Source organism: Platichthys flesus, chromosome 20 (genome assembly GCF_949316205.1).
Source record: "Platichthys flesus chromosome 20, fPlaFle2.1, whole genome shotgun sequence".
NCBI classification, from domain to species: Eukaryota; Metazoa; Chordata; class Actinopteri; order Pleuronectiformes; family Pleuronectidae; genus Platichthys; species Platichthys flesus.
Window position 1 is genome coordinate 19,910,836 of NC_084964.1, and position 19,698 is coordinate 19,930,533.

The 19,698-nt window shown below is 47.0% G+C and overlaps 3 protein-coding genes and 1 long non-coding RNA gene across 6 annotated transcripts; 3 read left to right on the forward strand and 1 right to left on the reverse strand.

Annotated features, from left to right (window-relative positions):
* The first annotated feature begins 252 nt into the window (after positions 1 to 252).
* On the forward strand, positions 253 to 3,787 carry LOC133975853 (pre-mRNA splicing regulator USH1G-like). The gene is made up of 3 exons (XM_062413868.1): positions 253 to 546; positions 2,370 to 2,817; positions 2,937 to 3,787. Exons 1-3 carry the CDS (start codon positions 383 to 385, stop codon positions 3,756 to 3,758), a joined length of 1,434 nt encoding a protein of 477 aa, XP_062269852.1. The 5' UTR covers positions 253 to 382; the 3' UTR covers positions 3,759 to 3,787.
* LOC133975861 (uncharacterized) lies at positions 3,565 to 6,606 on the reverse strand. Of its 2 annotated transcripts, XR_009924792.1 has the most exons (3): positions 6,331 to 6,606; positions 3,781 to 5,788; positions 3,565 to 3,697 (listed from the first exon to the last, which is right to left on the reverse strand). It is a non-coding gene; the product is annotated as an uncharacterized LOC133975861 (long non-coding RNA). The 2 variants fall into 2 exon arrangements; XR_009924791.1 differs by lacking the exon at positions 3,565 to 3,697 and having other exon boundaries at positions 3,762 to 5,788.
* Positions 5,519 to 12,420, forward strand: fads6 (fatty acid desaturase 6). The gene is made up of 6 exons (XM_062413870.1): positions 5,519 to 5,765; positions 7,789 to 7,955; positions 8,495 to 8,675; positions 8,760 to 8,947; positions 10,059 to 10,238; positions 11,711 to 12,420. Exons 1-6 carry the CDS (start codon positions 5,519 to 5,521, stop codon positions 11,858 to 11,860), a joined length of 1,113 nt encoding a protein of 370 aa, XP_062269854.1. The 3' UTR covers positions 11,861 to 12,420.
* Positions 12,421 to 12,904: 484 nt separating this feature from the next.
* Positions 12,905 to 19,556, forward strand: trim16 (tripartite motif containing 16). Of its 2 annotated transcripts, XM_062413864.1 has the most exons (7): positions 12,905 to 13,275; positions 13,504 to 14,299; positions 16,644 to 16,739; positions 16,985 to 17,218; positions 17,521 to 17,692; positions 17,916 to 18,011; positions 18,279 to 19,556. In XM_062413864.1, the coding sequence occupies exons 2-7, from the start codon at positions 13,604 to 13,606 to the stop codon at positions 18,875 to 18,877; spliced, it is 1,893 nt and encodes a 630-aa protein (XP_062269848.1). In that variant the 5' UTR covers positions 12,905 to 13,275; positions 13,504 to 13,603; the 3' UTR covers positions 18,878 to 19,556. The 2 variants fall into 2 exon arrangements, with proteins under 2 accessions (XP_062269848.1, XP_062269847.1); XM_062413863.1 differs by having other exon boundaries at positions 12,905 to 14,299.
* Positions 19,557 to 19,698: the final 142 nt, after the last annotated feature.

Below are 19,698 nucleotides of genomic sequence, written 5' to 3' on the forward strand. Positions count from 1 at the left end.
CAAACACAATGGAATGATGACAATGGAGGATAAAGATTAAAAAGATTAAAAAACTAAATCATAAGTTTTATCAATACAAAGTGAATTTCTTTATTTCAAACATCAATAAAGCAATGTCTCGTGTATTCAGAGGGGCGTGGTTATAGCTGCGGTGGCCCCGCCCCTCGCTGACAGCCAGCACGCCTCGTCTCGTCTCCTAGCAGCCAGCCGCTCCAGCCCCCCCCCCCCCCCCCCCCCCCTCCAGCAGCAGACTCAAGCCGCTCAGGACGCACCGCCGCCGGGATCAACTTCCCCAGATACCGGGGAGGAACCTCCACGATCCTCCATGGAGCCGACCCCAGAGTGAGCCGGGCTGCCGGCACCGAGGCCGAGGGGCGCCGCCATGAACGACAGGTACCACCGGGCGGCCAGCGACGGCTACCTGGACGTCCTGAAGGAGGCGACCCGGAAGGAGCTGAACGCGCCGGACGAGGACGGGATGACACCGACTCTGTGGGCCGCGTACCACGGGCACCTGGAGGCGCTGCGGCTCATCGTGGGCAGAGGGTGAGTCCGGGGCCGGGGGGCAGGGACCGGGGACCGGGGGGCAGGGACCGGGGACCAGGGAGGAGGGACCGGGGGCACCTGGAGGCGCTGCGGCTCATCGTGGGCAGAGGGTGAGTCCGGGGCCGGGGGGCAGGGACCGGGGACTGGGGGGCAGGGACCGGGTACCAGGGAGGAGGGACCGGGGACCGGGGAGCATGGGACCGGGGAGAAGCGTCTTAGGACCCGGGAGCAGGGTCCAGGGTCAACCTGTTCATCAGTAGAACAACAAGTTTTCCTTTCATTGATTAAAGTCAGAGATGGAGGTAAAAATAATTAACTTTTATCATAACTACCACTCATCTTTCACTGGGGCTAGATTTCATTTTTCTTTATTTACATTTATGACAATTGAAGACACTTTTATTACATTATGTTGACAGTGTTGTCAAAATCTGTGACTTTAACTTGGTTGCAAGTCTTTCAAATCACTATCATCTACCACTACCGCTTCATTCATTCTATATCACATAAATAAAATATGATATATTGTATTTAATTATACATCATAACTTTACCTCACTGCCCCTGCCTGCTCGTATTAACACAGACATAAATAGAGTAATAATAATATTGTGTCGCTGTGCTGCCTCTCACCCTCTGTCATCTCATCAGGGTCATACATTTTAACAGCTTCATTACAGACAAAGGTCACCTAGCAGGATCACATCTGTCCTGTGGAAGCAGACTAATAACATCTGTCCTGTGGCAGACGACTCATCAGACGCTCAGTCAGTCAGTCACGCTGCTGCTGGCAGGTTTATCAGCCGAGGCAGTGAAGTGAAGTGAAGATGAGTCCGACGCAGCCGACACACGAAAGGTCACAGTGATAAATCTGAGCATCTTCTTCCTGTAGCAGTCGTAACAGGAAGAAGCAACAGAGATGAAATCAGAGTTCACTGCAAAAACATGTGAATGACAGAAGAAGAAGACGAAGGTCCTTTAGAGACAAGTCACTGTTTTCATTTATTTTGAAGACGTTCAACAGCTCTTTGTGTCACAGGAACGTTTGGTTCAGGTTCGAGTTCAAGTTACTGTTTGAGGAAGTTCAGTGTGATTCTCCTCCACGTTACTTCAGTGACACATTTCCCACTCGCACCTCTGGAACATGATCCGATCAATCATGAAATAAACCTCACACCTCGTTGCTCTGGTATCTGATGTAATGCCTGCCCTCTGCCAGGGGGTGGCGCTGCAGAGAGGGACTGACACCCGGCTGTGAGAGGTGCTGACCCTCGCCTGTGGAGTCTGGTGTGTTTGGGATAAATAATGCAAAGTCAGCTCTGTCATGTTTTACCTGCTGCGTCTCAATTATTGATCAGGACTCAGCCATGTGGGTGGAGAGTAAACAGGAAGAGGAGGGGTCAGCTGGAACCAGTTCAACACAGTTCAACCCTGTTTACTGGGGCCCACTGATAAGGAGCCGTCAATAAACAGGGTTAGATTTAAAGATGTCTGGCTCTGTCCAAAGGTAATGAAGCCACAGAGCAGCACAACAAGGATTTATTCATCTAATTTATTATCATTAATCATATTTATGAAACTGATAAAGGTCAAAAGATGATGAAAAACGACCAAAGGAAAATGTTCAGATTGGATTTTTGAATTTGTTGTCACTCAGCAGAGCTCATATCAAAGTTTGATTTGTGATTTCAGACACTCAGAAATCATATATCATGTCCAGCTGCATAAAAACGGTGACACTGTGCAACCGAACTGACTTGAATGATAAACTGAATGTGAGAGTCCATTGATCCAACATGGCCTCTCCCCTCCTCGTCCTCCAGAGGTGACCCCGACCGGTGTGACATCTGGGGCAACACGCCGCTCCACCTGGCAGCTGCCAACGGCCACCACAACTGCCTGTCCTTCCTGGTGGTGTTCGGTGCCAACGTGTGGTGTCTGGACAACGACTACCACACCCCGCTAGACATGGCCGCCACCAAGGGCCACATGGAGTGCGTCCGCTACCTGGACTCCATCGCCGCCAAGCAGAACACCCTCAACCCCAAGCTGGTCGGCAAACTGAAGGACCGGGCGTTCCGAGCCGCGGAGCGCCGCATCAAGGACTGTGAGAAGCTGCAGAGGAAGCACCGGGAGCACATGGAGAGGAAGTTCATGAAGGAGTCGGCGGCTTTGGACAACCTGGACGCCATTAGCTTCTCCAGCTACACCAGCAGCTCCACGCTGAGCCGCAAGTTCAACACGGTCACTTCCAACATGCCATACTCACAGGTACTAGAACCAGAATCAAGGTCCTGGTGCAGGTTTAACTTCTGTTCACCTCGTGTTCAGTCGACAAAACTAACCTCACACCTTCAGCTTGATTCCTTGTTTCTTCTCTTTCTTCTCAGGCCACTCTTCACTCCACCGCCAAGGGCAAGGCCAAGATCCAGAAGAGGCTGGAGAAGAAGAAGCAGGTCGACGGAACCTTCAAGATCTACGAGGACGGGAGGAAGAGCGTGCGCTCGCTGTCCGGCCTGCAGCTCGGCAGCGACGTGATGTTCCTGAAGCAGGGCACCTACACCAACCCCAAGCAGAGGTCCCGCCTCCACATCCGCCACATGTTCCCCGGGGACGACGAGGACGAGGCCGACACCGTCTCCCGCGCCATGAGCGACCCGGGCCTCCACGAGGCGGCGTACTCAGAGATCAGCGCAGACTCCGGTCGGGACTCGCTGTTCACCCGGCCTGGACTCGGCACCATGGTGTTCAGGAGGAGCTACCTGAGTCGAGGGACGTTTGGGGTCGGGGCCCCAGACGAGGGGAGTGTCGTGGGCAGTGAACCTGTGGGCGGGGCGCCGAATGTTCGTCTACGTGGACATCTGCCTCGCCGCTCGCCCAGCTTGGACGGGGACAGCATCGGCAGCGCATTGAGCCTGCAAGAGAGAAACCAGCAGGAGCTGCCCTGGGAGGAGGACGACGTGGGACTGGACGAGGACCTGGAGCCGGAGAACAGTCCTCTGGAGACCTTCCTGGCCTCACAGAACCTCGGTGAGTTCATGCCGATCTTCAGGAGGGAGAAGATCGACCTGCGTGCTCTGCTGCTCTGCTCCGACCGGGACCTCGCCAGCATCCACCTGCCCCTGGGCCCCAGGAAGAAGCTGCTGGACGCCTGCAGGAGACGTTTGGACACATTAGACGAACCAGAGGCCATCGAAGACACTGAGCTCTGAAGGTCAGGGAGGAGACATTTACATTTTATTTAACAGTGAATCTCCACTGGTCACACAGCACTGATTCTGGAAGAAGCCGTCATGTCGACCATCTTTATTCACACTGTAGAGTTTGCATGACACCACATTGCAGGAGGAATGGCTCCATCTTGTGGCGCTTCACGATACAACAGGAGGCCTACAAGCCATTTTAGTAGCATGACACTTTAGTTCATACTTCATTTGTCTTTTTATAATAAAGGATAAGACTGTTATCATTTCTCTGAGCTGGACACTGGTCTCCTCCAGTGAAACCTGACTGTTACACCTGAGTGTCTGTATTTACTGGATGTACTTTAAAATAATGTTTATTATGTATTTTTTGTACAGTTTTCCTACATTAAACATGTTATTTTACGTGTGTCAGATAAAAGCTGACTCTGCTGATTACTGTGAGGTTGTATGAGTGTGTACTAGACAACACATTGTTATCTCTTCACCTGAAAGTGTGAGTCTGTGCATGAATGAAGGTTTTTACCCTCTGAAGACAAACAAGATGATCTCTTAATAAAATGAAGTGAAAATTATTATTGTTGTGTGTGATTCAAACCAACAACTATTTAAAGCACATGTTTATGTAAGTTGTGTATCTTTATATCTTCTCTAGTTTATTAATGGTCAGTGTTGAAAATTAACTTAATACTTTATTTACTACTCAAGTATTTCCTAGAGCCCAAACACTTACAATTTTGCATTACATTAAAAATATTTTTTTTTTCTTAATTCAGGTTTTATATATTTGGTATTGTTTTTGTTTTAATTTTATTTATAGTTATTTATTAACACGTTTATGGTTAAACTGTAAAATATCAAACCTCATTTATCTTTGACATGAGTTTTTTTTTGTTAGAATTAGGTCTGAAATATTTGTAGAATATATTTTATTCTCGTATTACATTTTTGAAACTTCTTCCTTGTCTTTAATATCTGCTCTGTGTAGCTGACATAATATTAATAAAGTCAAAATGTTGATAAACAGTGTGAGGATGTAAACGGAGCCGTCAGCTCGTCAGCTGCTCTTCACAGTGAAGAAATCCTCCCTCTGCCGTCATGGCCTCTCGCCCGGAGCACGTGGCCTCTCTCCAGGAAAAGGAATCGTGCACCGACACCGGAGACGAGTCCGAGCACATTCCTGCACCGCAGCATCTTCTCCTCTCACTCTGAACCTTCACCCAGTAGAGAAACAAGGGAACGGCCTCTGTTAAGCCTCTGTTCTGCTCAGGCCTCCTTTCTGCCTCTCCGCCTTTCCCAGGATGTTTGCCAAGGTCACAGTGATGGGTGGAGGAGGAGGAGGAGGAGGGGGTCTGCTGACACAAAGAAACACAACGGGGGTGAACGACATGCAGAATGTATGAGGCACCAGAGAGGAGAGAGAGGGAGGAGTCTCTGAGCAGCTGCTGTTCTGTGTGAGGTTTTCAGGATCCATCACTTCCCAGGGCGGCTCCACATCTTCAGGCTGTGGGGCGACACATTCCTCTGCTGCTGGACTGCAGGAGGAGTCAGCTGACCAGAGAGGGATGAGGAGGAGGAGGAGGAAGGAGGAAGGAGGATCCACGAGGGCCCTTGAAGCCACTGGAAGGGGGCTGGGCCTCCCTGACAATGCTCCGAGCCAATAAGCACTTTCGCAATCCCAACTTCGACCGGTGGACTTTCCACTCAGGGTGGAGCACATGACACAGACCTGCTGGTGACGGAGAGAGGACGGAGCAGAAGGAGCTGACATGCAGGAGGTACCGGAGGAGTGGAGGGAAGGAGGGGACGAGAGGATGATGAAGAGGAGAGCCGGTCCGGGGAGCAGCGAGGGGATGAAGGAGGGAGAGGAGGGGAGGAAGAGTGCAGGTGGAGAAGACACTCCGATGATGGAGCTGTCCAGGATGGTGCAGAAGATGGTGAAGGAGAGCAGCTGGTGGGAGAGGAGGGGGGTGGACTGCTGCGTCCTGGCAGCGGCGCTCCTCTGTCTGCCGCCCGGTAACTAACTTCTCTTTATCATCCTGCAACATTCAAATCAAGATAAACAGGAAGAAAACATGTATCTGACCCTAAACTCCACTTATCAAACATCATATAAAACATGAAACCATAACATGTTTCTTAAACTGCCTCATAAAAAGAATTGATTCGTTTTGTTATAATGTTCTCTGGGTTTCTTGATGTGTGGGTTTCATTGTTAAAGATTGTTTTGACTCAGTTCAGGATTCAGAGCTAAAACTTTCTGTTCTGTTGATTTTTCATTGCCATGTCATATTCTATTCATCAAGACCTGAAACCTTTATTCTTATTTCAACATAATATTGATTTAAACATCCGTCATAAACTGATGAGGCTCATGAGGATTATTCTGTTTGACAAAATAGAAATATTCAGTTTACTGTCACAAGAGATAAAGAAAAACTTGAGTTAGTGGAAGAATTGATCATTTATTGATTATTAAGTTAATGTATTGTTTCTAGTCCCTCATTTGTGTTTCAGCTTTAAGTCTCTTCTTCTGAAATGTAATAACTTTTCATCAAACGTGCCCCCCCCATCGTATTACCAGTGCTGTCAGTTCATTCATGGTCTCCCTGGTTCCCATGTATCTGGGTCACTGGAGGTCGCAGCCTGACCTCGATAATGGCTCCGGTCTCCATTGTGCCTCACGTCACTCGATCATTGGATCCGACACAACAACCTGCTGCAGACGTGTTGTGTTATTTTCACTGTGCTCTCGCTCCTGAGCTCCTGATGCTGAGGCAGCAGCTTCTAGCAGATTGGCCTCAAACACAAGTGTCGGCTTCTGAGTTGGATTCAGCTGCAGTGTGAGTCGCTGCTGCATCTGTTATTGTGCGTCACCGAGCTTCTGACCTATCACCTCGAAATAGGCTGCTTTGAAATATGAGTTGAAATATATTAGAGCTGTTTTATTGGGTTAGGAAGAGAACATGTCACCTAAAACCTGAGAGCTTCACCGGCAGCTGCTGCTTCAGGCTCAGTCTCTGACATTCATTATTTAAAGTCATCGGACTCGGGTCAGCATCAGGCTTTTAATGTCTATAAATAAAGGACTGGACCATTTGAATACAAACAAAATCATAGGAATTCAAATTATAATTCCTTCCTGAACAACATATATGTAAAAAAACAAACAGTTATGTAATAATGTGAGGAACTGAGACACGGAGCTGTACAGTGAAGAAATAGAAGAAGAAGAAGAAGAAATAGAAGAAGAAGAAGAAGAAGAAGAAGAAGAAGAAGAAGAAGAAGAAGAAGAAGAAGAAGAAGAAGAAGAAGAAGAAGAAGAAGAAGAAGAAGAAGATGATGGTGCAGATGTTGTTTACCAGCTGCTGATAAAACAAACAAAGAAGAAGAAGAAGAAGAAGAAGAAGAAGAAGAAGAAGAAGAAGAAGAAGAAGTGAAGGATAAAGTTTCATCATCCCATCATGGCCGACAGCCTCAGTGCTGCACATAGAAAACACTCAGCAGTGTCTCTCATGGTTCTGGTGGTGAACTCGCTCGGTTCTTCAGTTGGTGAAACACTTTGGCTCAGACTCAGATACAAGTGGAAGAAGGGAAGAGAAGCAGCCACCAATCAGAGGCCCCGGGGCCCGAGAGGTCAATGACCCCCTGAAGCACAGTGTGTGTCTGAACCACTCACTAGTCAGTGTATAGTTGTAACGAGGGCAGGAGCAGCCCGACCTGTCGTATAAACACGAGCAGAGCATCACAGCACAAAGTTCAGGAAACAAGTTTGATGATCATTCAGTGTTTTTTTGTTTGGTCTGAAACTGTCTGAGGTCAGAGGTCAAATCAGCACACAAACAAGAACACTCATAAAAACATGTACAAGATAGTAACAACGTACAAGACAGTGAAATGAGGAAAATAAAGAAAATGTTTATTAAATATAAAATAAGAAGTAAAAGACAGAATGTACGATCACTTGGTGTTATTAATAATATCCTGAGTCATGTGAGGAGTTATGAATATCTCCGTTCTGTTCTCTCCTGCCTCGCAGCCTTCCTGCTGCTGTCCTCCTCTCAGGTCCCCTGGTTCCTGGCGGGGGGGCTGCTGATGGGCGTCGCTCACGCCGTCCTCACCATCAAGGGGACGCACCTGGCGAGCCACGGGTCGCTGAGCGAGTCGCCGGCCTCGGCCAAGTTCTGGGCCGTGTTCTTCATCGAGGTGAAGATTGATGAGGATGGAGGGAGTAAAGGTTTCCTGTAACTGCTGGTTCGATCAATATGATGACTCCTGGTTTCAAAGAACCAAGATGGCGCTGGACGAAGGTCAAACTGAGGCCTCACAACAGCAGCTCACAAATATATAAAGACGAGTTATCAATAAAATATCAACATGATGTTATGACCCTTTTATGACCTGTAGGAGAGATCACTGTGAGCAGGAGGGAAACGGTTCCTGCAAATCAGGAAATGAAATCTGTTTCATAACTTTTAATAACCAAACTCATCCTGTAGGTGAACGTTAGAGGTCGTGAAGTCGTGAAGTTTGATGTTTACTGAACAGTTTGGTGACCTCATCGTGACCTTTGCTGCTCTGGTGTCAAACTGGAGGAAAGTCAATCAATACAGATGTTGACTTTCCTGCTTGATGCATTTCATTGATTGTTTAATGTGCTGCATCAGTGATGGTTTTCATGAACGTGTGCGTGTGTGTGTGTGTGTGTGTGTGTGTGTGTGTGTGTGTTTCCTGACTGCACACAGATCTGCGGCTCCTTCTCGGCTCAGGCCGGCGTGCAGGGACACATCAAGATGCATCACGCTCACACTAACGTGATCGGCCTCGGGGACTCCAGCGTCTGGAAGGTTCCCTTCCTGTCCCGCTCCATCTACCTGTTCGTGGCGCCGCTGTTCTTCCCCATCATCACGCCACTGGTTGCACTGGGTGAGCGCCTAACCCAGCTGAATGGATTTCTCTCCTTCTGATCCTTTGAGTTGATTCTATGTTTGTGATTCTCTGGTTTTGCAGCTCACCTCAAAGGTCAGTCGTTGGTGCTGATTGTCAGAACCATTCTGATGATCTCACTGGGCCTGTATTCCCAGTACTGGCTGCTGATCCACGTGTCCGGGTTCCAGTCGGTTCACGGCGCCCTGCTGTGCATGCTGGTCTGCAGAGCCATGTTCGCTGTGCCCTACATACACGTCAACATCTTCCAGGTGAGAAGAGCTCACGCCTCAGAACCACAGACTGTAAACACATAATGAGACAGCTGAGACTCGTGATTGGTTGAGAGTGTATATGGGCGGGACCTCGACTTGGACACGTTGTCCTTATTTATTTATCAACTCTGAATTCTGAAAGAATGAACACGTACATAAATCTTAATCATATGTTTTTGTGTCTTGGTCTTTGTTGTGAATTCGTGGCCTCAGAATTTTTCTGAAGTTCTGTGTCTGTAAAATCCTAAAAAATAAAATCCCTGAGACGCCGTTGACCTCACACAGATTTCTGAAGAATCAGTTTCCTGCCAAACGATCACGAGAGCCGCTCCGGTCTCAGAGAAGCTGTTGAATGAAGCTTTGTGTCTTTGAATTAAAGGATAAAAAGGAACAATTCATGCATGAGGTTCTCCTGCAGGTCATTGTGCATTGTTCTGATCAAAGCGTGGGAGGGCGGATTAGAAACACAGGTTCTCCATGTGGAACCTGTTTGTTCTCTGCATGGGGGGGGGGAGTTCAGACTCAAAAACTTTCTTTATTTCACCATGAACTTAACGCTCCTCTGTCCTTTCTAACCTTTGGTCCTCTTTGCTCTGGAAACTGTTTGTGTTCAAAACCTTCACCAAGCCAACACTGAAATTCAAGGAACTGAAATTCAAGGACCTGAAATTCAAGTTCCTGAAATTCAAGGATCTGAAATTCAAGTTCCTGAAATTCAAGGATCTGAAATTCAAGTTCCTGAAATCCAAGGATCTGAAATTCAAGTTCCTGAAATTCAAGGATCTGAAATCCAGAGCGACTGAGCTGATTCTTTATTTAACAGTTAGATAAAGCGTCTGTGGCCTCATGCAGACCGACAGGGTCTCAGGTGGATCCTGTGAACATTATATCTTAAGAGCACTTTGAGGGAGGTTCTTCAACTTTGGCACAAATGTTCAGTTGAACTCAAAGATTAGCTGATTAGATTTCAGTTGTCAAAGGTCAAAGGTCACGGTGAACTTGTTCGATTCTGGAGAAAACCATTAAAACCAGTGACTCTGTGAGCTGCTGAATGGACTTTGTGCTGAGACAGTTTCCTGTGATGACGATGAACTGTTTCTATCTGCAGCACATCGGACTCTCCATGTTCTCCCCGACCCATCGACCCAAGAGGATCTACCAGATGACCCACGGCGTCTTGAACCTGCCTCGTAACCCGGTGCTGGACTGGATCTTTGGACACTCTCTTATTAACTGCCACGTGGAGCACCACCTCTTCCCCTTTCTGTCCGACAACATGTGTCTGAAGGTAAGAAAACTCAGAAACACCCGTTATCAGCTTCCTCCTGGTGGCTTATCTCCGGCCTGATGCTCTGATACTGTTTCTATCTTCATGTGTCTGTAATAAATCAACTGTATTTTTCTGACAGGTCAAGTTAAAACAAATACTTTGGAAACACAAGCAGTTAAAAACAAACCTGAGCAACCTTTGTACAATCAATTAATATAAATTTAAAAAGGTTATACTGATATTCAACTAATCAATCAATCCATTGGTTGTTTTGGTCATTTGTTAATCACTGGAGTTATTTTAAAAACAAAACATCTGAACTTTTTGATTGATGGAGCCTTTTTAAATATGAAAAGGTCCTTATCTTAACATTTTGTCATATTAAATACAATATGCATATGTATCATATAAATATATTTAATTGTTTTTATTTCATTATCATATTTATCATAATTTGTTTAATTTTGATAAAAAATATATATTTCATTGTAGTTTTAATGTTATTAAAGACTTTTCATCGTTTTAATTTTTTAAAGTTTATTTCTGTTAATGAAGTGGTTTAGTAAATGTTCAATAATTTGCAAACATTATTATTTAGCCTTTTATTTTAATGGTTTATCTATTTAAATGTACGATTTGGTTAGTTTGAATTTGTTTTAAATATTATTATTCATTATTTATTCAGTGCCAGTTTGTTAGGAGCCACATGTGACGTGTCGATCTTGTCCCTCTCGTCCCTCTCGTCCCTCTCGTCCCTCCTGTCCCTCTCGTCCCTCTCGTCCCTCTCGTCCCTCTCGTCCCTCTCGTCCCTCCTGTCCCTCTCGTCCCTCCTGTCCCTCTCGTCCCTCTCGTCCCTTTCGTCCCTCTCGTCCCTCCTGTCCCTCTCGTCCCTCTCGTCCCTCCTGTCCCTCTCGTCCCTCTCGTCCCTCTCGTCCCTCTCGTCCCTCTCGTCCCTCCTGTCCCTCTCGTCCCTCCTGTCCCTCTCGTCCCTCTCGTCCCTCCTGTCCCTCTCGTCCCTCTCGTCCCTCCTGTCCCTCTCGTCCCTCTCGTCCCTCTTGTCCCTCTCGTCCCTCTCGTCCTTCTTGTCCCTCTCGTCCCTCCTGTCCCTCTCGTCCCTCTCGTCCCTCCTGTCCCTCTCGTCCCTCTCGTCCCTCTCGTCCCTCCTGTCCCTCTCGTCCCTCTCGTCCCTCCTGTCCCTCTCGTCCCTCTTGTCCCTCTCGTCCTTCTTGTCCCTCTCGTCCCTCTCGTCCCTCTCGTCCCTCTCGTCCCTCTCGTCCCTCTCGTCCCTCTCGTCCCTCCTGTCCCTCTCGTCCCTCTTGTCCCTCTCGTCCCTCTTGTCCCTCTCGTCCTTCTTGTCCCTCTCGTCCCTCTCGTCCCTCTCGTCCCTCCTGTCCCTCTCGTCCCTCTCGTCCCTCTCGTCCCTCCTGTCCCTCTCGTCCCTCTTGTCCCTCTCGTCCCTCTCGTCCCTCTCGTCCTCCGTGTCTCTGCAGGTGAAACCCGTCGTGTCCAAGTATCTGAGGGAGAAGCAGCTTCCCTACCAGCAGGACACTTACTTCTCCCGCCTCAGCATCTTCTTCCACAGGTACCAGGAGCTGATGGTGTTCGCCCCCCCCATCACAGAGCTGGTGGGGGTGCAGTGACGGAGACAAACTGTTCAGACTCTTTCAAACTGCTGCCGCTCAAAAAGCACAAGCTTCACGTTTAGGTACACCTCTGCTGACGTGAGTTTGAATCCACGAAGCCGACTCGTTAGATTCACGTGGTTTGTTTTGCTGTTTGGTTTCAAACTAACACGATTTATCTTCAGTGTTTTGATCGACTGTCAATCAGGAGCTGGATGAGTCAGACCACAGCTCACTGACCTGGGGTCTGTCTCATAAGGCAAGTTCAACTTCTTCAGCCTCAGTTTGAGTTTCCTGGATCAACCACAACCACCAGTAACTCCAGTAACATCCAGAAACAACTGAGCTTAGTGAGACAGTCTCTGTTTTATCATAACAATGTTTAATTCTTATTAAAGTGTTAAATTAATATTTAAAATGCCAGTGAACTGCAGCCACAGAACTTAAACACTCAGCCTCAAGTCTTATTTTTACTTTATAATAATTGTAACATGAACTTAATCAGGATTGTTTCTTATTTCATGGAATCGTTGTCTTGTTAAATCCAAACATCTGCTTCATTAAAGATGAAAATAAGATCCGTTGTGTTTTGGTTAAATTAATCTTTACCATAGACTGTATATATATAAAGGTCTTTACACGTCCATCATGTTTCTACCGGAGCCCAGAGGAGACAAACTCTGAGAGAAGGTGTTCGTGTTTTCACCTGAAGGCCGCTGTGGGATGTCTGCAGCTGGTTGTAATACACAACTTCACCACTAGATATCAGCAAATCTTACACACGACTCCTGTCACTGCTTTTAGTTTAGATAGCACAGAAATAAATGTAACTTTAACTTCAGCAGGATAAATAGATTATATATTATATAATTTATTTATTTATACAGTAATTTAATTTATTACAGTGTTTTACAGGTTGTGGGTTGAATAACAATCTAAATTTCCCCCTGTGATTCTGAAACAGTAAACATCTTTGAATGGTTGATACCATCTTCTGGAGCCTTGCATAATGTTTTGATAATAATCTAAACACACTTCTCTCTGTTCTCCTGCCTCAGTTTGTTCTCCAGGTTCAAAACCTTTAACTTTGTTCTGCAGCTAAACAAAAGTAATATTATAAAAACAAGTCAAAAAGAGAGTAAGATACATGGAGGTGAGATCTCTGTCTCTGATTGGCTGAGCACACATGTGGTGGATCACATGACCACATGGGCGTTGCTCCTGCATGCTGGATGTTTTCTGTTCGTATCAGATCAACGTCCTGCAGGTCAACGCTCTGATAACCAGCTCTGGTCACATGGGGGCAGCGTCCGCTCTGAGTGGTTCACTCAGCAGGAACATGTTCACATGTGGAAGAGGAAGTGATGAGATGGTTTCCTCTTGTTTATCAGCACAGAACAACTGAGCAACAAAGACGTGAGTTCATCAGTGTGGTGAGTAAAGACATCACAGTTTCATGATCAAAGCATGTGAGTGAATGCAGCTCTGCACCTCCCTGTTCCTCCTCTGCACCGTGAGCTCCACCCTCCTGCTCCTCCAGGCCCAGGCTGGGCAGGGAGTGTGTGTGTGTGGGGGGGGGGTGTGTCACCGGCTGCATGTTGGAGCTGAAGGGGCGGACGACTTTCAGACTGAAACTGTGAGCACTGACGCTGATCATCTAGGTGTGGCCTCTTCACTGAGATCCAGGAACTGGTAGAAGTGGCCGAGCCAGTTCTTCTCAGAGCAGAGCAGAGTGAACATTCAGGGAGACGCTCTGGAGACATGGCAGACACAGCAGCTCCCATCTCCACTCAGCAGCTGGTGGCGGCCTGCGCCCCCCCCGCCTACAGCTCCTGCCTCGGGGACAACAGTGAAGGAGGTCCACAGTGTCTGAAGAGTCCGGACAAGCCTCAGCCGACTGAGGGTCTCAAGCAGAACGGAACAGAGACTCAGGTGAGCAGAGAGGAAACTCCAGACACCAAGACAACAGAGGAGACCAAGATCCAAGACGACCTGAAGGAGTCCGAGGTCCCCAAGAAGCTGGAGGAGGACAAGAAAGAAGCTCAGTCCGATGAGGAGAAGAAGACTGAGGCTAAAGAGGAGGTGAAGGAAGAGGAGGTAAAGGAGGAGGCCAAGGAGGAGGCCAAGGAGGAGGCCAAGGAGGAGCCCCTGGGCCCCGACGACGTGGTGTGCGACTCCTGCATCGAGAGCCCCTGCAGGGCCCTGAAGTCCTGCCTCACCTGCCTGGTGTCCTACTGCGAGGCCCACCTCCGGCCTCACCTGGAGAACTCCAAGTTCCAGAACCACCGGCTGGTGGAGCCACTCAGGGACATCGAGAGGAGGACCTGCGAGAGCCACAAGTGGCCCCTGGACATCTTCTGCTGTGCTGACTCCTGCTGCATCTGTCAGGACTGTGAGACCGAGGAGCACACGGGCCACAACACCGTCCCCGTGGTGGAGGCTCGCCGGCGGATAGAGGCAAGTGTTCTCACCTTTCTCTGGTTCTCTGATTCTCTCCCCCCCCCCCCCCCCCCTCCCACATGTTCATACATGTAGATAAGGAACGTTTTGTTCTACAGCTCAATCCTTCACTTTCCTGGCTTGAGACCCTGTGACTGTTTTCTCCGATGTCCATGTCACAGGGGAAGTTTTCAGAATGCTTAGTTGGAGTGTGGAGCCCTCAGGGCTTCCCTCAGGTCTCCAGACTCGTATGTTGAGAATCTTTGAGTTCTCTGTTTAAATCTCTGTAGATCCAAAATGTCTGGACAACGATTCAAACCTCTGGAGGTTTCACACTCGACTCTGGAAACTTGATCAAAACTTTTAACACATTTGATACTAAATGAACTAAATGAGTAAACTCAGATGGAAATACTCCAAAATATACATTTCTATCTAATCTTTTGTTTATTCTTGATCTGTGGCAGAGGTGGAGCTCAGCACAGTCTTCGGGTCAAACTCCTGAGCAAATAAAAGTTTTCAACATCAGAAGAATCAAATCTGTCTGTAAAGGTGCGATTTGTTAGTAATTTAAACTCAGACGTGATCCTGTAAACCATCCAATGATTTCACATACAGGAGAGGATGCTGTTAACTCAGTTTATATATAGACGTGTTAAACCGGGCAGGTTTGACGGATGTTCCTCTCAGCACCAGCAGATGAAGGATGACCTGTGTCTCTGAAATCCATCACAGTTGTTCTCACACGTCCCAAAGTTCAGCTGTGAATTCTTAATGTGATTGAACAGAAGTTCAGACGCCGTGAAGGTCACATGACGAGCTCGGCCTGTTTGATAAACCTGGAGACTCTCAGATCCGTTTATTCTCTTTGAAGCAGAGAAAAGCTCCATTCATTCTCCTCAGCTCTTGACAGTGACCCTCAGGTTCAGGTATTCAGGTTCACATTCCTGCAGAGATCTGCCCCTTTCAGCTCCCACCTGTTATTAACACAGTGTGATGTCGCAAAACCCGACACAAGCTCCATTACAGCTGGAGAGCAAACACTGGTAGAGTCAGAGAAACTGTCAGTGATGAAAACACCACAGACAAACATAAGATGTCCGACTCTGTCCTGCAGAACGGTTTCTCCACGAGGAAACCAGAAGGGAAATGACCCAGATCCACTTTCAATTTAAACGCTGAGGAAATGATCTTGCATTTCTCCGGACGGTTTCCTTTCACAGAGATTTATCTCCTCATGACAGACAGCTGCAGTCCAAACAACAAAGAAGACAATAGTGTAGAATGACTTCCTGTCCGCGGCTCATGTTCCACTTTAGAAACGCTTCTGTTCTAAAAACTCTTTACACAACACAAGCCTCTGTTGTGAGTAATGCTCCTGTAACAAGCAAAATATCAAGACACACAAAACCAGGAGGTCATTTAACAACACAATCCTTTAACAACACAATCCTACTTACAAGAGTCAAATGTTGTTCAAGCATTAATCAATGAAAATGTATAAATAATAATAATGCAGCAATTTATTTAAAAAGAGTAAGAATAGTTTTAAAAGACGATCTGAAGGAAGTCGCTGAGACAGGAAGTTGGATTTCAGCAGCAGATCATGTGACAGTGTTTGGTCACGAGATCTGAGGATATGTAAATACAAAACCATTTACATATTTACTTTTCTAACCTGAAACAACAAAGAACTTTGACAGAATTAAAGCAAAGTGAGTTTAGATTTTGAAGAATTTGTTGAATACAACACAACATCATCTGCAAAGACATGTATACTATGATATTTCAAATATACTAGTAAAATATCACACAAAAAAATCAATTTCCACTTTTACTGATAGACTAATACTTTTTTTATCATAGTGTAAGAATATCATAAATGTGAATTCTTTAGTCTACGATAACCATGTCGTGAAACTTTGACTCATTTGTTTGGGGATTATTCAAGTAGACATTTTAAAATCTTGAGGTTTTTATCCTTAAAATGAATTTGATTCCCCGTCACTCAAAGGAAAAGCACAGTTTCCTCTCAGAGTCTAATCTGTGAGGAAAGTTTTTCACCTTGAGTCGTAGCTTCAGGTCCAGAGTCGCCTGGACCTGCCCGAGGAATTCACACTCCGCTCTGAAAACAAGTCAGAGCCTCGAGAAACCACCAGAATGTGAGATATCACAGAACTCAGTGCAGAGAGGAGGGAACCAGGAATCCTCCCAGTTCTCGTGCAGAAACAGTCAGGATCAGGTTTACATTTGCAGATACACATTCTTTCCCTCGGACATATTTTCTGCATTACGTGTTGTGGTCTGTGGTTTGAGTGAGGAGCCGGGCGGGGGTCTGATCTGCCTCTTGTTCTGTTCTCAGGGGGAACTGAGGGAGAAGCAGACGGAGATGGTGAAGACGGTGACGGCTGCAGAGAACGCCATCAACAAGCTGCAGCTCAACACAGTCTCCATCGAGGTAAACACCCAGTAACCCCCGACCTCACCCCGCTGTGTCACATGAGTTCAACAATAAAAGCATGAGTTGGCAGTCTATTTTTGGAAAGAGGATCCTGTGACCTCGCAGCCCTGATGTGTCAGAGCCACGCCAACAGGACAGGTTTCCCTGAGAGAGGAAATCCTTACATAACAAACCTGTGATCCTGTGCATTCCAGAGCGATTCATAACTTGTGTGACGTGGAATTAAAATCCTTTGTCTGCAGCAATCGGTGACGGAGGTGCGAGCCGTGATAGAGAGCCAGTTCGAGGAGCTGCAGGCAGTGATGGAGAGGGCCAAGAGGGAGGTGACGGAGATCCTGGAGGGCGAGGAGAAGCAGGCGCTGAAGCAGGCCGAGGGCATCCGGGTCCACCTGGAGCAGAGGTGCACGGACCTGAAGAAGACTCAGGGGCAGGTGGAGAAGATCTCCAAGAACAAGAACGATGTGGATTTCTTACAGGTAACGTCAGGGTTCAGGTTGTTGAGGGTTCGAATACACATAAAGGGAATGAGCCTGAATGACCTGATTTCAGTTTATAATACAATTTAATTAGGTTTTAAAAACCTTTGTCTTCTAACCTCTGGACTCAGTGTCTCCTGCTTCCTTTTTAACACCAAGCAAAGGACCTATAACCACATTTCATCCATTTACACTCTATCTCTCCACTTCCTGCTGCTCATCCGGGTCCAGCTCATGTTTAACTGTTAATTAATAATTGTAGAAATTATTATTGGGCTTTGAACCCTGCTTCTGTTCTGCAGGAGTACTCTGAGTGGAAGAAAGAAGCCCCGGACATCTCCCTGCCCGGGGTCTACATCGGCCTGATGGATCGTCTGGACTCCGTCAGCCGTGTGATCGTGGCCTCCACGCAGGAGCTCTGTGCCAAGATCGTGACCTCCTACATAGAAAAAGTTAAAGAGACCTGCAACAACGGTGAGAGCAGCACCTCTCCAGCTGTGCAGCTCTCTGAGTCGGGCCTGTTCACACATGTGGAGAATGTTGAGTCTGTGTGTCATCAACCTGACCTGACGTAACATGTGTGAAGAACTGGAGAGCGGCTTGATTCTATCTGGGTCACAGAACAACAAATACTTGTTTGTGCACATGAACGAATCCGGACTGTGAGACACTCAAACATACTTATCTTCTGTTTCAGATCACATGGGAATAAAAACAACGGTTCATGCGATTATCTCCGCGAAAGAAAACAGGTTGATTCCAGATCCCAAGAAACACGCCGACTTCCTCAAGTGTAAGTGTTGAATATGTGCTAATAGAGAAATGAAGGAAGGTGGATAAACTTTGAGATAATACAGATCATCATGTAAAGTTCTGACACGAGTTCAAGTCCTGAGATATCAAGAGAAACCATCGAGGCCTCGGGCATGAAACCTGAATTCTTCTCTTCTACTCTGATTTAAACGTGTTTCTGTTCCCGTTGTTGTGACTCATCTACAAATGCCAGAACAATGCAGAGGATGTGACCTTTGTCTCTAACCTTTTTGAATTCCTCTCCCAGACGCCGCCCACTTGAGTTTCGAAGCCGTCACCGCTCACAAGTTCCTGCGCCTGACGGAGGAGAACAGGAAGGTGACCAACACCACGCCCTGGCAGCATCCGTACCCCGACGCACCTGAGCGCTTCGAGAACTGGCGGCAGGTTCTGGCCACGGAGAGCTTCTACATGGGCCGCCACTACTTCGAGGTGGACATCAGCGGCGAGGGGACGCACGTGGGCCTGACCTACAACAGCATCGACCGCAAGGGCAGCGAGAGCAACAGCTGCATCACGGGCAACAACTTCTCCTGGTGTCTGCAGTGGAACGCTAAGACCTTCTCCGCCTGGCACAGCGGCGTGGAGACCCCCCTCAACGCTGAGAAGTTCACTCGCATCGGCGTCTACGTGGACTACACGCGAGGCCTCCTGGCTTTCTACGGCGTGGAGGACACCATGACGCTCATCCACGAGTACAAGGCCGACTTCCTGGAGCCTCTCTACCCGGCGTTCTGGTTGTCGAAGAAGGAGAATATCGTGGCCTTGGTGGCGCCCGGCGAACCGTTACCGCTCAAGAGCCCGTCTCCACCAACATCTCCTCTAAACAGATCCATAGCTTCATAAACGACAGCGGAGCAGCAGCTGGAAACCGATTTGTCCTCAGTGAGACAAGCAGAGACTGTTGATAAAGATGGACGACTCGTCTCCACTGGGGGAAATCTGAGCTAAAATACCAGAGATACAGGCGCCGCCATCTTGAAATGATGATGCTGCACACGTTCACCCAATCATGAGTCAGTGTCAGCTGTCAATCATCACGTCTCAGTCCAGTTTTATTTCATCAAATCACTGATTCAAACCAAAATGATCAGATAAGAACTAAAACAACAGAAACTATATTTATTTAACGTTTACTTTGATTCTTTAGTTTGGTCCATTTCTCATATGCTAACATGGAGGAGGCGGGTTTATGATCTATACTGGTGGTCATCCTTCTTTACAACAGTCCATAGACACGTGAGACGGTTGATACCAAAGAACTGTTTCATACATTTTAACGTCGTAACAAAACAAAAACCAGCTGATGGGAAAAATTTTCCTTTTTCATTTTGTTGACAGACGATTATTTTTGCTGCAAAATCTTAATAATATGAAAAACTGTTTATCTCAAGTCCATTGGGGCTCGTGTCAGGTTGTGTGGGACTACTGTTACTGTTACTGTACTTTTCATTACACTGTGAATTGACAAAGGCTCTTTATTTTCTGTGAAATAAATAAAACTTCATTTTCCAAGAAAGAGAAATCTGCCTGCTTCTTGTTTCCAGAGCATTAACACTTCACTTTGAGCGATTCAAACCTTTTCAGAAACAGGAAACAGAAACCATAAGATAGATAGATAGATGGATAGATAGATTGATAGATAGATAGACAGATAGATAGATTGA